Source organism: Parus major, chromosome 11 (genome assembly GCF_001522545.3).
Source record: "Parus major isolate Abel chromosome 11, Parus_major1.1, whole genome shotgun sequence".
Taxonomy (NCBI): domain Eukaryota; kingdom Metazoa; phylum Chordata; class Aves; order Passeriformes; family Paridae; genus Parus; species Parus major.
In genome coordinates this window covers 7,388,156-7,405,749 of record NC_031780.1, presented here as the reverse complement: position 1 = coordinate 7,405,749, position 17,594 = coordinate 7,388,156, and the positions used below count along the sequence as shown (strand labels likewise).

The 17,594-nt window shown below is 43.3% G+C and overlaps 1 protein-coding gene across 1 annotated transcript; it reads left to right on the top strand.

The window, feature by feature from the left end:
* Nucleotides 1-6,616: 6,616 nt before the first annotated feature.
* Nucleotides 6,617-15,974, top strand: PNP (purine nucleoside phosphorylase). Its single transcript, XM_015639554.2, has 6 exons — nucleotides 6,617-6,639; nucleotides 9,956-10,125; nucleotides 10,416-10,519; nucleotides 11,794-11,969; nucleotides 14,472-14,662; nucleotides 15,580-15,974. The coding sequence occupies exons 1-6, from the start codon at nucleotides 6,617-6,619 to the stop codon at nucleotides 15,795-15,797; spliced, it is 882 nt and encodes a 293-aa protein (XP_015495040.1). The 3' UTR covers nucleotides 15,798-15,974.
* Nucleotides 15,975-17,594: the final 1,620 nt, after the last annotated feature.

The window sequence follows — 17,594 nt, the reverse complement described above, 5'->3', positions numbered from 1 at the left end:
CAGCTGATGAGGTGGGGAGCTGAGAGTGTGGAGGGTTCTCCAGTTCTTGGTCTGGTCTCTCTTGATTGTACAGGGCACACACTAATGGCACTGCTAAAATCTTATCTTTAGGTCATGAGAATTTAAAGTTAGTGGGAAGGTCAGAGATATGCTACAGAAATGTTTGTGTTTGTAGTAAAAAGCTGAACAGAGCTTTCCCTTAGTTTTGGCTTTCTGTCTGTTATTTCCAGTGGTGCTGTGATGTTTTGGTTGCCTTCCTTTTGTTGTTTCTGTGTACTCACACACCAGCCACAAGGTTTACACTGACTGACTTCTGTGTGCCATAGGTAATTAAAGCATTGAGTTTAATGGTTGATTCTTTTTAATTCCTTCATAAACACATCACTTTTCACATGCTTTTGAGTGCTTGGATTACATTACCAAGAGAACAGCTACAATTCAGCTCCTAGAGGAAAGTGGTATGTAAGCAGGACTTGACCTTTGCATTCCTACCCTGCCAGGCTTTTACTGTAGCTTGGAGCTTCTCAGTGTCACACTCTCCTGGACTCCTGGAGATAAGGCTCTTCCAAATCACAGGAGAGAACAATTCATCACTGACCACATGACAGCACAAGAGTCCTAGCTAAAAGAAATGTGATTAAATAGCATGCTTAAGAGAAATGTGACGCTTTTTCTGGAATTAAACTTTTAACTCAGCTGTGAGCTTCAGGATCCTCCTATGTTTTCTGAAATATCTTCAAGTTAAAGCAGAAATTTGAGTTCATACTTCTATCTTACGCAAAATAATATCTCTCTTTTTTGTTTGTTGGTTGGTTGGTTGGTTTGGTTTGGTTTGGTTTTTTTGGTCCATGTAAGATACTTAAAATGAGAACATAGCACTTTCTTCCTGCTTCTATGGAGCTAAACTTTTATCAGCTGATCTGCAGCTGATATTTTCCCAATCAAACCATAACCTGTGTGCACAGCTGTGGCACCAACAGCCCCAGATGGAAGCATCTGTCTTTAAGGGAATATTGGGCAGTTAAACATAGGAAGTTAAACATCTCATTAAGAACAAAGTAGTCTTGTTTATGCCCCTGATTTTTTTTTTCTTTTGTAAATATATGGTATAACTCTACTGTGTGATGGAGCTGGGGACTATTGCTGGAGCATTTGGGAGCTCTTTCAGTCATACTGGATGTGTGGAGGGGGTTGTCTGAGCCATGGAAGAAACTTCCATAGATTCCATGGGATACCCAGTACTTCTCATCCTGTTTCTAAAGATCAGTCCCAAACCCACATAATTTTGCACCAGATCTCACGGTGGTTTTATCCATCACTGTGCCAGATGCAAGATATTTATTAATTGGGGTGACAACATTAGTGTGGCAGAGCAGTTGAGAGAAGGCTCTCAGTCAGACATGAGAAGACTCATCCACAGTGATTATGTGGGTGATTATGATTTGATTTATTGATAATAAAGTATCTAAACTTTGTCAGTGTGTAAATCACAACACTATCATCTGTTGCAATGTGGTACATTCTGCTGGGACAGCTGGTTGCCCTTACTGAAGTGGGTTTCCATGACCTTGGGGACTGATCTGTAAGGGTCATTCTTGTTCTACTTCTGGCTTGCAGTCCAAAGTCAGGCAAGTTTTTGTTTCATCAGCAGAGGAATTGCAGCCACTATCTGCTACAAGGAAAGTGAGTTGGGAAACTCCAGTAAACAGTGTCTGATGTAATCAGTTAGTTAAATGACGTACAGTTGTCTAACCTTTGCTTCTTTAAACAAAAATCACTGAAATGAAAGGGAAAACCTATAGACTATTCAGTAATGTGTTATTATTGCACCACAAACAAGATAATGAGGAAGCATTGATCCTGTTGGAACAGCACAAATGCATCCTGACAGATCATGACTACAAGTGGTAGTATGTTCAACTACTGACTCCAGAAATCAGTGTTTTGCAAAGGGGACTTTGGGGAAATGAGGAGATGTTCCTGAGACCTAGTGAAAGGTTGAGCATTTCACTGTGTGAAAGTATTATCAGTTATTGAAGAGGAAACCAGACCACAGAGCAGGATAAACCTTGGTCCTGTGTTGTTTTGCTATGTGTAAATGACCTTCCCAGAGAGAAGTCATATCCTTCATAAGGAGAAGCATATTGGAGCCCCAGGCCAGCAGCTGCCTGTGGTGCCAGGATATGAACTGCATTTACCTGTGTTGAACAGGGAAGTATATCTATTGTCAAGGATTCTTTGTGATACATGGAGCTGTGTAGTATCATTTAATTATCTGAGAATTGTTTTCTTCTGAGACAGGCCTGAAAGCATTTCTTCCTTATTCCTTTTTTGTTCAAGTTATTTGTGTTTATTGTAGGCCAGACGGGTACCTGGCCTTTTTAGTCTGTAGTCCACCAGGATCTGTGGTTTCTCCTCCACTTATCCTCACTGAAGTATTGTTTCAGCCCTCCATCACGCTTTCCCCTGAACTCTGATTTTTTGCCTGCCTCAAAGCACTTCCACATTGAAAAGCCCATCCATTCATCCCAAGCTTGACATACTGCTGATCCCTGGTTGTGCTGTTTGTATCCTTTCAGAAGGTACAATTCCTTTCCCTCAAATCCCCCAATAATATTTTTTATACTCTTTCTCTCCAAGTTCCTTGCCACAGGAACTTTTGCTTCCACAAACTCCCATAGCCACAACCCCAGACTTCCCATTTGCTGTTTGATAGATCTAGAGCTGGAAGTGTTGGCTGGTATTAGGACATCTCTGCTCTTTTACTGATTTCTGTGATACCATTTTTTCACAGGTTTCATCAAGTTGCTTCCTCTTTCTGCCCAAGTCTCATAAAGATGGTGAGGTTTTACAGAGCAGGCATACAATTTGTGAGTGCTGTGGCAGCTTCCCTGCCAGTAAACATCATAAACCCTTTACATTAACTGATCTCTGTCCTAAAAGCCTTTTCCCACTGCCCTCACAGGAGGGCTATTTAGGACTGCATATTTTGGGCGGCTGGAAGCTTTTTTCTGACGTCTGGCCTAACTGAACACGCATCTCCTCGGTTTCCTGCTGCCTGTCTTAAATTTCTGTATCTCTCCTGCTTCCATGGCAACATTTTCTGGCTGTCATGGAAGCATTGCTTTGCTCTCATTTTGCTCAGCTAACCATGACAGGCTCTTTGAACATCTGGTTTTCTGTTCCCCTGGCCAACCCTTTGCTGCATTCACTGTGGTCAGAGGTCTCTTTCCTGTCGATGTAAAATGAGCAGCACGCTCACCAGTCCAGGCAGATCTTGCTAAAGATTGTTATTAAAATGATCTGTTGGGGAATAACTTTTCTGGTATATAATTTGATTTTATTTACCTTTGTGGTGGGTAATAAGACTCCAGTGGCTGTTTGGCTAGCCAGTGTACAGACAATAATGAATTTCCCAAACAAAGGCTTTCCAAATTGCTGCAAAATTCCTGATTAATTCTTGGCAGTAATTTTTTTAATCAAACCTTGAACATGTGCTTTCAGTAGTCAGCAGAAAAGCAAATTCTTTCCAAGCTTTAGCCATTTCACCTTCCTCCAAAACACTGAGGCACAATCCTGCCTTAAGTATGAGAGGACTGGGAGAAATTCCCCCCAGGTAAGTGAGCACTGCACCTGTAAGGGCATGGTAATGCCTGTAGTGCTTTGGGGGCATACTTTCTTCTGGGTAGGCTGTCCCCACTGTGTAGACACTCTGAATATTTCTGCAGCTCAGTTCCTCTTCTCAAAAGAGTGATGTGCAGTACGTGTGAGAAGACTGCAAGATAATTTGATACTGTGATAATGTCAGTACACAGGGAAGTGGAAACTTTCCCTAAAGCATTAATTAAATGTTTTGAAGAAATGCTTGCAAAATACTTCACGACGCTTTTTTAGATGGAAATTGCTGTAGAAATGTACAGCATTGTTAGAAAATTATTTCAGGTGATTGTATCTGCATCCTGTAGCAGTTGAAGTTCTCAATACAGAAGCAGGGCTTGAATGACAGCCAAGGCAGTAAAATCAGGATTATAGATACAAATTGCTGCAGACACATACAGACAGAGACAACTGAGATTCCTTCAGGACAGAAGATTCTCAATACTTTTTTTTCAGCATTATGCAATCTATTCAATACCTTCTTTTTCTAGATGAATCTGATTTGGAGTATTCCCTGCAGTCTAATTGGCATGAATGCCCTCAGTGCTCAAATTAATTTTGTCCTAGTAGGATGAACGTTTATCTCGTACTTGTCCAGCCAATGCGGCATTACAGGTTAAAACTCAAGTAATTTCTGTTGCTGTTAAATAACAGACACTGCAGAAAGATAGATAAAATGGCCCCTTTTTGATAATCCTGTTTTCCATGTAAATCCAAACTAGGAAGGAGATTGTCTTAGATGAGAGCAAATTGGGAAGAGCTCTCAGGCTGTCTGATCTCTCTTGTCTGCTTTGCAAAAAAGAATCAGATTAATGAACGTAATCAGATTAAGGCTGAAGAAGGGAACATATCTGAGGGGCATCAGAACTCTGCTGATACCAACAAACTATATGGAAAATCAACATTAAGGACCTAACATTGCTCTGTAATTTAATTTAATGGCAGCAAATAATGGGTTTCAAGTAAGTCCTGAGTAGTGGCAAGAGGAGCCTGGACTTCCAGAGGGCAAAAAGACGTGAGTGAGCTGGGAAGTGGCTCTAAGACCCTGGGTTTGGGTGAATGTTGCTTGGGGTGGTGGTGACTTGCAGAGTCCTTTGGCACAGTGGCTCACAGCCAAGCATTGTGGGCCCTCTTTGAGCACAGTTTGGTGCAGTTAAATCTACCTAAAATAATTTCTGCTCTCAGTCTGCTGTGCTTTTGTACAGAAAAACAATGCTGAAAAGAGGAGGATATACCGAGAGCAGGCAGAGGCAGAGATGACCAAGATTCAGAAGTGTAAGAATAAGAATGACAAAAATGAGACATATCTAAAAAATGAGGGAAAACATGGTAAAAACAGAGTTAGAAAGAGGGCATAGAAAGGAAAATGATTTATAGATCCTTAATGTTGATTTTCCCCACTGCCTCCAGCAAACCAAGAGCAAGATGCACCATGTCAGTGCAGCAATGTACTGCTGGGTCCTGAAGTGGCAGCACCCACTTGCTTGTCTCTGTAGAAGAGGCATTTTAAGCTTTCTAGAAGAAAGTAAGAAAGAAATGGAAGTGTAAACTTGAGAGAGAAAGGGAGGTCAAAAACTTGAGGGGAAAGCCCCTCTTTATTATTTCTCTTCAGATCCATTTTCTATTTCTTCAGTGCCAACTGTATTTTTCAACAAATAAAACAGAATTGTATTTTCAAATTCTGCTGGTTTTTGCAGACTCCCAGCCTGAGCTGACATTGCTGGGTTTCTGCTTTCCAGCATGAAGTAGATCTATCTCTAAAAATGCCCTGCTTTTTTCTTGCTGTATTTATTACCTTGTTTGACTTTAAAGTTCTCAGAGAGAGTTTTCTGGGGCAACAATGGTCTGTTTGATGCAAGGTCTTCCAGGATCAAAAAGGAAAGAGGAATGTAAGAAATCCAAGACCTGAAATGGGTGCTGCCCAGTTTTCTAAATTTTCATCAATGTCTGCCTGATTTATCTAAGAATTGACAGGTTTTAATCGAGGTTTTGTCCCTGCTTGGGTTATTTATAAATTCTACCCCCATGTGTCCTTTTTAGATCTATTAAGCTGTGAATGCATATTGTAGATGTGGCCTTTCAGCTGGGGCGTGTAAGGTCTCTATTCATCACTGCTTTTCTTGAATTTTTTTGGCATTCAATTGTCTTGGAAACATCTCTGGCTCTGTAAAATGTGGTTCACATCAGTTGTTGGGATCAAACACCGATGCACAAACAGATCCATATGACAAGGTTGTTTTTAAATTTGTTTTCATACACAGCAAAGCTAAAATTAAAGGGACAGATGGTGGGGGGTCTGTCTTCTTTCCTGTGTCTCCCATAATCTGCTGAATGGAGGTTTAGCATATCTCAAAGTATTTCCTTGTGGGAAGGGTGAGGCAATTAAATATGAACGAAAAACCCTGAGGGGAGCTAATGGGTCATCACCCCTGGTTGCCATGAAAGAATGGGAGGGCAATGATGTGGGATATGGAAAGGTCTGGTGGCAGTGGTAGGTGGTACAGGTCATCTCACAGAGTCTGCACACTCCCAGGGGTTTGAATTGCACAGGAGCAGATGACTCCAGCTGGTTCCCAGGTGACGCAAGAGGTGCAGATCCAGGCAGATCCCTTGTCAGCCGCTGAAAAGTTGTGTGCGTGCGTGTGAAATTTCTAGGCTTAATCTGCATTGCTCTGTGTGTGTGCATGCGTGTAAGCTTTCTGCAGAGCTCTAGAGCATGTGTGTCATGTGGGGTGAGGCCAGAAAAGCAGATGTACTGACCATGCCACTCCTACTCGGGGATTAGAGATGCTCAGGGGACAGCAGGGAGAAGCTGGGACACACCTCCCTGACTCACTGCCGGAGACAGCAGCAGCTTCTGCAGGTTCAATAGGCCTCAGATCTTTATAGCTCAAATAAAACCCTGCAGATTCATTGCCAGCAACCATCCCCTTCTTTTGGTTAACCAGAGAGGAGGAGGATGGCCTATGCTGAGGAAGACAGGTAAGGTGCTGTGAAATAGGGGATGTACAGATGTCCAAGTTGGATGGGGCTAACAAAAATTACATCGCTTTTCCTCACCTTGTTTTCTTTCCGCCGGGCACTCAATAAATGTCAGACAAAGGCTGCTCAGAAGTAAACATCTTATTATTGGAGAGGAATCTGGCCATCTGCCTGTGCAGGTGCTGGTATTATGAAATATGGCAGCGAATAGGTGACCTTGGGAGAGGTTACGGGCCAGAAGAGGCAAATATCTCCTGTGGAGAGGCACTGACTGTGAATGCGTATGGCTGTGTGCCCCCAAACATAATGCTTTAGCTGTTTATTTGGATATGTCTGCTTTTCTACATGGATTTGCTTTCAGCCAACTTAGAATCACAATAAGGGTGGGGTTCTTTTCATGCCATAAAGGATCTGTCACCGGTGACAGTCCTGTGTTTTGCAACAGATGCGTTTCTCCAGTGGATGACAGCAATCACAATAAAGGGGATTGTGTTTTTAGCTGATCCTGTGATTTAATCCAAAGCGATGCTACTGAGCACTATTATTAGGTGTGCATTGTTAGAGCAGCTAGAGGGGCCTTTGTGCTACATGTATTAATTCAAGCTGTCAAAAAGCTTGCACAGGCCTTGTGCTCATGCAGTTCCAGGCCGAACACTCTGTTTGGTGACCCACAGGTCAAACTCCCCCTTTGCTCCTGCTGAGCAGGTATCTCCCTTGCATTCAGAAATTATCAGTGCTTGCCAGTCCCTTTGATGTCATCCAGAAAGTTTCTGAAAGCTAAATACTGCAAGCAGATTAATTTTGGCCTTGCTGTGCTGTCAGCACTGGGGACAGCTCTGATGTGCCCAAAGCCTTAGGGATGGACAGGGCTCTGCCAGGCCCCTGTGCACTTGCTGGAGCTCCTTTCAGGCAGGAAACATATGCAGCACTGGAGATTTACTTCTTTGGTTAAGAAGTATTTTAGTATCTTTTGTTTAAAAGGAAAAAAATTCACTATAACTTGGCATAGCTCAGTCAGTCCTGATGTCTTCAGCAGACATTGAATGGGTTCTATCCCACATTCCTAAAATTTCTGAGGATATAGGAATAATATCCATTCTTTAATGTTATTTTGAAATGGTTTATGCACTTTTAAAAAAACAACAAAACTGAAACAAGCAGTATTATGGTCATGAGGAAGAGCAGATCCTGGTGACCTTGTTCTTTCCTCATGCCTGGCACAGGTATGTCAAAAGCTTGGGTATTACATATAAATTCTCTTGGTTCCTATGCATTTCTAAACAAGGATTACAGTTATTCAACAGAGAAATTGGGGGGAAATGCTCATTAATGTATGTAAAGCACTTTTAAATCTTTTGTCTGGGAGCAAGTGATAACGTAGTCAAGTGTAGTCTTTATTAATGTCACTTTCACAGCTCCTGCTTATTTCAAGAGCTCATGATACACTTAGAAAATTCAGTATGTGATGGTAAATAAACTCTCTCATTTCCAAACCTTTCCTTTGAAAAGTACTTCAGCTAAGTATGACTCTTCATTTTAATCTATGTGTATGGAAGTTATTTCTTCCTATTGGATTGCAGGTTTATGACATTTTTGGGTATTTTTGACGTCACAGTTTGTAACTAGGACTGTAAGTTTGATGTATCATACACTGGATAAGACTTACAGTAATAACTAGACAGCTAAGAGATTAAATGCTCACAGAAAACACCTGTGCAATAACTACTGACCCTGTCAGTATAAAGAAAGAAAAAGCATAGAATTGAGAACCTTTGTTTCAATATCTGGTACTTTAGTTGGTGGAACCAGTTGTACATGGACAGTTAAGTCCTTTTAGTGGCCTGAGACCTCCTGGAGTGAGGAGCACCACTTTGAAAGCTTTTCTGTCTGTCCTCTAAGACTGCTGAGAGCAGCATCACAGCATTATTAAGGTTTACCTCTTGAAACAAGAGACATGATAAAAAAAACCCCAACAAAATAAACATTCCTGAACAGACAGTGACTCCTTATCAGCACCTCCAGTCAATTTTACATCACCTGCAGCCTCACAGTATCTGATTTTCTCACCTTTCAATAATCAGATCAACTTTTCATATAGAGAAGCTCTGTCCCTGCTTGTGTTGGTTCACTCCAGGACCCAGTCCTCTACCATGTACAATCATTAATTGTACTCATTGATGCTAATGATTGAGTTGCTTCCAAGATCTGCTATTAGGACCCCTGCTTTTGAGGATAGCTTCCAATCAACCTTGATATTGACTTTCAGAAAGTATCTGCATTGTCCTATTGGAAAGAGGATTATAAGATTATTTTGCTATTGATCGTGTTTCAAAACTGTGATTAAGGCATCTGAATACTGGGCTAAGAGGTTAAAAGTTGAACTCTTCTCCCTTCCCATGAGGCAGATGTACAGGCACTGTAATGCCAACTTCTGTCCCACCTTCAGGCAATGGGGCTCCCTTCTGAATAAGACTTTTTTTACCCAAGGTATTTGCTGAGTCCCCCTCTTGAATCAGTCTAAGCTCTGGAGCCCAAATTCCTAGTTTTCACTTGTTTTGATGGAGACCGATGTCATTGGGCCTCTTGGCTATGTGTGGCCTGCAGGTGTGATCCCATGCCCACTCTGTGGGAGAGAAGAGGCTGAGTAAGGTCTCCATGTTTATCCTTCTGTTCTGAAGGCACGAGGTATCGAGAAGGTGGGTGTCTGACATGTGCTACCAGCCTAGATGGAAGTAGTGGGAGCTGATGGCACTCAACACTTACAGGATTGGCTTTTCCATCTCTGTAGATGATGCTTGACCCATGTCTCAGAAGTTTACCTGAATCTTTACCCACTGCAGATGACAGTGTCTACTCCTTCATCAGCACAGCACTCCAGCTGTGTTGTTCAGGTTCTTCAGAGACAATCCATGCACTTGGATTTCCCCATTATGGGCTGGACATCGCCATGAGCACTCATATAGGTTGGAATTTATCAGTGTAACTGTGCTTTTGCCTTTCTTCAAGAACTCAGCAGAGACCAGAGCCCATCAGAAGCAGGAGTGGTTATGCCTTGTGACATTTCTGTGATCTAGGTATCATTAGCCATTCTTCATCTACAGAATGAAACCAGCTAAAGGGATTCAAATTATTTCCCTATAGTCAAGGATAAAATATATGAGATTAAAAGTGATGCATCTTCAATAATAGCAGTGAAGCTTCTATTATTATAGTCTTAATGAAATTTCTTTTTCTCTGCACCTTTTCAGTACTTTTACCTTTTGAATCTTGTTGTTTGAATGGGCTGATAGTCTCACAGACCGTTCTCCTCCTGCAGAAATAGCTACGAGGTGTACAAGGAAACAGCAGACTGGTTGCGTGCCCGTGCTGCCCAGAGGCCCAGGATTGCCATCATCTGTGGCTCTGGGCTGGGAGGCCTGGCTGATGTGTTGGATAACAAGACAGTCTTCCTGTATGAGGACATCCCTCACTTCCCACGGAGCACGGGTGAGCACAGCTCAGGGCACCAGCACCCCACCCACCAGCAGCCTGCAGCAGAGCCTCCTCACACAGGGATCACTCAAGTCTGCAAACCAGTCCCACACTGGTGAAATGTGTGTTCAACCCTAAAAAAACCCATAAATATCATAGCACAGAAATATGTGTTTATTTATTTCATTTCCAGCTCCTGCTTTTGCAGTGCTTGGCCCTGCCATAAAACAAAATCAACTAACAAATCCCTCTTAAGTCCAAGTCCTTGAGACCTGTAACTAAAATGACACTCTGTTAATTTCCAGTGGCAGGGCATGTTGGCAGGTTGGTGTTTGGGGAGCTGAATGGACAGCCCTGTGTGTGCATGCAGGGACGTTTCCACTCTTATGAAGGCTACTCTTTCAGCACGGTGAGTTCTCCTTAAGGAAAATATTCACGTAGGGGAGATGTGTTATAAAAGCTGCAGAAGTGACTGCTTGCCTTGCTATCTAGCTGCAGGATGTTAGCTCTTGCAATGAACTTACATTGCTCTTGAAATGAGTCTTTCTTAGATTTCAGATCTGCCCCCAAAAAATAAAATTGGGAGTTCAAACCAAGAAGTGGTTGGCTTCTGCTGGGTGAAGGTGATGCTGCACAGCCACACAAATTGGCTGACCCTGCTACTCTCGCAGGGAGAAATAGTTTATCATAGAAGGCAGATTAATTTACATGCTTTAACTTAGTCAGTTTAATCATGATTTAAATCAGCAACCAGAAAACTTCAATAAGAATAATCTATTTTAATCTTCTATTGCATTTGTATAGTTTACAGCTTTTTTTTTTTTACCTAGAAAAGTTCCCAGGCTTCTGCAAGCTGCTATAAGCCTGAGAACTCAGCTTACATACTGGAATTTCCCAGCTAACATACTGGAATGTGTGGACATTTATGTTACCTCCCATGCACATATGTGCTTTTCTCCTAGAAAACAACAATAATATTTATTTATTGACTCTTTTTTTTTTTTAATTTGGATAGCTCTGAGATATTCCTTTTTGCATAGAGGCTGTTTGCATTTGGATATAAATTGTAATTTTGGCACCACTTAACTTCTTATGGAAAAACAACTATTTTAAAATCACTCAGTACAAAACTAGCTTTATCAAGACATGCTTGTCTATTAAAATTAATTCATTTCTTGAAGAAGTGATGTCCATTAGGAATTTTTTTGCTCACAATAGCATTTGATTGATGGCAGGTATCATCTGAATTCCTTTACAACAAGATCAAGCTTCTTACATTTTTTTTCTCCAGCTCCCAATTGTTCCTTAACTTTGGATTACTCTCCAAGTCCATGTGCATAAGTAGTTACTTCAATCAGTAGTTTGATCTCTGCAAGACCTTGGCAGTGAGCAAAAACTATCTGCATGTTCTTTCTGTACCACCTTTATTTGACCTTAGTGCATCTGTAGGAAATGTGGTCTTGGATTTTAATGCAAGATTTTGTTCAATTGAAATTGTTACATTTGTTTAAAAAGCATTAATATTCTATTTAAATTAGAGGAATGTTTAAAATTGAAGAAGGTTGTTTTGTCTCCATATGTGGACTTTGTGCATCCACAAATCATGATATTACAAAGGTATTGGGAGCAGTAGCTGGTTGCTGACTGTGATATTCATTGCACAAATGCTTTTGGTTCTTGCAGGTCACCTTTCCCATCAGGGTGTTCTTTCTCCTGGGGGTGGAGATCTTGATTGTCACAAATGCTGCTGGAGGACTGAATCCCCACTTCCAAGTGGGGGACATCATGTTCATAAGGGATCACATCAGCTTGTTTGGCTTGGGAGGGCAGAATCCCCTGCGTGGACCAAATGATGAGAGGTAAGAAGGCATCTGGTCCATTGTTACCAACTAATCCTTTCTTCCTTCAGCCATGGGCTGGGACTACCAGTTGTGCCTACTGACAAATATTTACTGGGAGGTAGAGTTTGGCTCCAGGTAACCACAAGAGAAGAGTTACAGCAATAGCTGTGTGTCCTGGGCCACCTGCCCTGCCTTCCCTTGGCTGTTGTTTGTTTTTACAAGCCTACAAGGAGTTTACACACAAACCCCCAGAAGCTTTTGTTTTGTTCAAGTAGGCTTCTGATCCTTCTCCTGACATGACCAGCTGTACCATCTGCTAAAGACACCCACTGCTCCTCTTCTTATCAGCCCCTCTCTCTGTTGGTTCCTCTTCACTGAGCAATCATTGAACAGGCTGTGAATCCAGCCTGGGTTTGTCAACAGCAATCTCTGGAGTGATGGAATGGGTACAGCAGAGCTCAGACAGTAAGTGGAGGGCAAAGATAAATAAATTTCCTGATCATCACTGCTGTATCCAGAGACCTTGAGATCTACAAGAGCAACCTGCTGCTGGCTGAACTGGAAAGTCAGGTTTCCTGTACTGGCTGTGTAGCAGAATCTTTACCTTAAGGAGAGTGCAGATAGGAACTTCTAACATATCCTCACCTCTGAACTGCAGGTGCCACCAGATGTGGATTTGCTTTGAGCAGGATGCTGCACTAGGTGACCCTGAGATCCCTTCCAAATTGAATTTCTGGTCCCAAAATCCTTCCAATACACCATCAGACTGTTAAGGTGGAAGGCTCATCTTCAAAAATGGACATGTTTGCAGGGCAGGCATCTGGATTGTCCTCGGATCTTTCCAGAGAGAAAGTTCTGCTGAGAGTAAGGTGGCCTGCCTGGTTTTCACTTAGTTCCTTCTGATGTAGCAGCAGACCTGGCTCTCACTTCTGAAAGAATCTGCAAGGTGCTGGCAGCTGCCTCAGGAGAAATAATCACTGTGCTGCGATTCCATGGGAAGAGGACAGTACCCATCTGAAGTGGAACATCTTTACATTTTTGTAGGTATTGCCGTGGGTTGGAGGAAAGTGATCAAAAGCAGAGCAGCCACATGGAGTGTTTAAAGCTCTCTGGACTTGCATAATTGCTCCTGAGCAGGAGGAGAAATTCCAATCAAACAACAGCATCTGGACAACGTTCAAAGGCAGCAGAGCTGCCTCATTGCCTCCCAAAAGCAGCTTCTTGGGGAAGACTGCAGTGCTCTGGGAGGTGATTTTTGTACTGCTGACCAAGGCATCAAAATGGGTAAAAGGTCTTTATGAATCAGGTTTCAAAGTATTGCAAAGATTTAACTGAGCAAACTCCTAAAATCCTGTCCAGCTGAGCTACCAGCAAGAATTTATCTAAGTACAACAGAGCAAAACTAGAGGCAATGAAGTGATGTGGAAATAATATTTTTTTAATAAATTAGAGATTGGGTTTCTGCATTGCTGGCCATCCTTCAGAAAAGGGATGCAATTTTCATGGTGATGAATACTTATTACCTTAGACCAGAAGAGAAAATTTGTTTTTATTTATATAATATTTAGTGTTTATAAAAACAAAATAAGCTAGCTACTGCCCTAAGCATTCAGCTGGAAGAACATGTAAAAAAGCAGAAGCTTTAATAGCATAAAAGAAGGACCTGGTCCACTCCTACTGAACTGGTTGATGAACATAGCTGGGAGTTTATTTTCCAGGTTTCCTCAGTGGTAGCTTAACAATCTTTGCCATGTACTTCTGCTCTCCTTGAGTCAAGAGCAAGATTCACTCTATCAGGAGTAGGACTGAGATGCTATTTTGAGACCTAAAGCAAGAGACCCAGTCTTGAAGCAGAAGATGAAAGCTACATGAAATATGGCCTTGGAACTTCAGGATGTAAAGTAGCAGCCTGCTGTGATGGGCCTTAAATGTAAGGACTGATGCTCAAACTGTCCCCACCAGGGACAGCCTGTGGGACTCTGTGCCTCAGGGTGCCCAAAGAGCAGCAGCTGTCTGGTGGGGAATGTTTAAAAGTCATCATGAGCAGTCACTGGAGAGAGAGAACTGGCCATAGTGTTCCCTAGAGAGAGGAGCCCTTGAAAGACCTGAAAGGGTTCCTGCAATAGGGAAGTAGTGCCAGACCTTCCAACATCCATAACCTCTGTGTGCTGACAGTCTTGGGTGATCAGATCTAGCAGGAATATCATGTCCAGGTAGGTGCCCCATTCCTGGAAACATTCAAGGTCAGGTGGGACAGGACTCTGAGCATCCTGATCTAACTGAAGTTGTCCCTGCTCACTGCATGGGTTTTGATGAGATGGCCTTTGAAGGTCCTTTCCAACCCAAATTATTCCATGACTGTTGGCAGAATTACCTGATGATAAGAGCAGAATGGAGTGATTGCATCCATGGCAGGTCTGCCCTTAACACTTCCCTTTTCTCCAAAGAATGACCATCCCTGGACTCTGACAGAGGGAGCAGTAACACTATCACACAACTGTGTCCTTTACTGCCTTTCAGGTTTGGAGTGAGGTTTCCCTGCATGTCAGATGCTTATGAACAAGATCTGCTCAGCCTGGCAATGGAGAGTGCACAGGAGCTGGGGTTCCTGAGCTTCACCAGGGAAGGAGTGTACTGCCTGCTGCCTGGGCCCTGCTACGAGACCATCGCCGAGTGCCGCCTGCTGCAGGCGCTGGGAGCTGATGCTGTGGGTGAGCTGCCAGGCTGGGCTGCCAGCGTTCTTTGGGCACGTGGATTGAACAGTTAATTCTGCTCAAGGCTGACTTGCTTCAGTCTTTGTCTCTCTAAGTCTCCTGGGGCTGGAGAAATGAGCTCTGTGCATTTCTGCTTCATTCTGCAGTGGCTTAGTGCAGCTCCTGGGAGGATCTGCAGAAAGTCCCTGTGCTTTCAGCTGCACAGGACACGGATCCCAACACAACTTTTGTGTTTATTTCTCAAACATAAACTCTCATGCTCAGATGGCTCCACTTCAGGAGGACTGAGTGGGGCCCAATAAAAATGAAGTATTTTTCTTCTAATTCTGACATTGTAAAGATTTTCACAGTGCTTTTCTCTACAAACCAGCCCTCCTTATGAGTCTTGTTTAGGGATGGTAATAATGGATACCTTCCCAACTGTGTACAAGAAAACTAAGTGCCATGATAGATATGATTCCTCCAGCTGTCATTCCTTCCATGACCCCTGGCTCATGGAAGTCTGTTTATTAATACCTGCAGATTCGTTGTGTGTGAGGAAATGAGCTCAGCTCCCCTCAAAGCCATTTTTATTTGCAACATCTATTTTAGCCAAAGAAGAGCCAAATGACACAGCACATCAGTACTTCCTTAGCAAGTCTGCAAGCAGTCTGACACACCTTGAGGAGGGAGCTAAGTCACAAGGATCAAATGCAGGTGGTTCATTGTGCTGAGCAGAGTTGTAACTGTAGTGCTGCAGCTATTTGAGCCTTGTACATATCACAGCCTTTAACTGTTTCAGAGTTCAGACACAGACCTGGGGAAAAAGAGACAAGGGCATGTGCTTGGAGGTAGGATTGTGGTTTGCAGCCTTGGAGGGATCTTGTTTTGGTGTAAAACCTGACTCGTTCTGGTCCTTTCCTCTCCTACTGTAGGCATGAGCACTGTCCCAGAGGTAATTGTAGCCAGGCATTGCGGCCTCCGAGTCCTTGGGATCTCCCTCATCACCAACAAGGTGGTGACGAGCTACAACAGCCAAGAGAAAGCCAACCACGAGGAAGTGCTGCGCATCTCAGTGGTCCGGGCTGAGGCCCTGCAGAAGCTGGTCACACACCTCCTTGGGAAGCTGGGGGAAAACACAAACTCTCCATGACCTCCAGCCATTAATCCTTCATATCATAATGTGTGTGAACACTACCAAGTGTTGGGGGAGAGCTGGTGGTGGGACTGTCCCTTTCTCTCATGATTTTAAATAGACCTTTTGATCTTTGTGCTTTATCTGATCAGGTGCAGAGGTTCACTTTGAATTTTGCCAGAATGATCCCCTTGTTAGTAGCCAGTGACCAAAACAGCTTACTGTCAACAGTCCAGCACATTCCCAAACCCCAGTCAGCAGAGCCCCAGATACTGTGACCTCCAGCTGTCTCTCCTGCACCCTCCTGCCCCAAATCTCTGCTCCCCATTGCACATGAGCCAGGTCAAGAGTTGGCTGTGGGGCTTGGTGCCTGCTGGGCCTGCTTTGGTAGGGCCTGGTCTGAAGCCAGTGGAAGCCCACAAGACTGAGTTTTGAATACATGAAATGGGCCAGACTAAAGATGAGATCTGCCTGGGACAAGCAATGGTGCAGAGCAGGTGAATTGCAATTGATTTTACAGCTTGGAAAACCACTGCAATTCTATGGGGTTGTGCGACCTTCTCCTCCCAGAAAGCCATCTCTTTCCTTATCCTTGGCTCCTCATGACCAGCTGCAGAGCTGGTAGCTGTTTGCTACAATGCAGCACAGCCCCAGAACCCCTCACACCTCTCTATCTGTTTCATTGCCCAATTTAGCAGGATGTGAAAATTCAGCTCAGTACGAGGAATGGCTTACCTGTGCACCATGTAAACATTGCCAAGCTGGAAACAGAATCCAGGTCTATCTCTCCCTGGTTTTGATCAGTTTCTGGATATCTTGGAGATCAGTGGCTTCCGTCCTGCAGACTGATTTCCTGTTGGTGCCCAAAAACAGAGAGATCAGTTTGATCCCATGTTTCACATGAGCTTTGCTGCTGTCCCTGCAACAGATCTTGGAGCACCAATGGTTTGTAAATTTTAGCAATGTGAAATTACAGGGGAAATATTTTGAAACAGGTATGATATTTTTCTGGGACTTTCTTGGTCCTCTTACATAAAGAAATTGGACCAACAGTGAGTAAAGGACAAACAGGAGAGGTTCTCCCTTACCAGTGTGCTGACGGTCTGACAAGAAAGGGGGAACATTCACCAGAACAGTGCATTATTCATTGTTCCTCAAAGGTCAGGCTGAGCTGTGGATGCAGCTGGATGTGAAACAGTGATGGTAATTATTAGATAACCTTTTTCCCTTCATTTATCTTGTAGTTCTCTATAAAGCCCATCACTGTCATAGCTAAATGTTTTTAGTTGACTCAGTGGTCTGAACTGAAGACGCCCAACCGGTCGTGGAGAGCTCCCAAACCTGCCTTCCTAAATTTAGCTGACCAGTTGTTTACCATTGACACTCACCCTCTGTCACAGCCTTCAGCCTTCCATGACATTTCTTCCATTTTTTCCAGATGGGTATTTGCTTGAAGCCTTTCATGCAGAAATTACTGGAGTCAGCTGCAGTATCCATGGTGCAGATGTTGCCACCAGGAGGAACAGTTGTGCTGTGAATATTTTCCATTAAATGGTAGTATTTCAGGTGTAGGGGAGACCTTGGGGTGGCTCCCTTGTGTCCTCCTGGGCAATGTTACCCTGAGAAATATCTGCCCAGCCTGGTCTGGAGGACTTGTGGAAAGGAAGGATTCGTTGCTTGTGCTCTCCTGGCAGAGTCACTTGTTCAGCAGCTCTTGGCACCTGGAGGAGCCCTCAGAGACAGCAGCTCTTCCCATTTGGTGTGTCTGACTGTCAGGACAGTCTCTGGGACCAGCTCTGGTGGTAATCTGCAAAG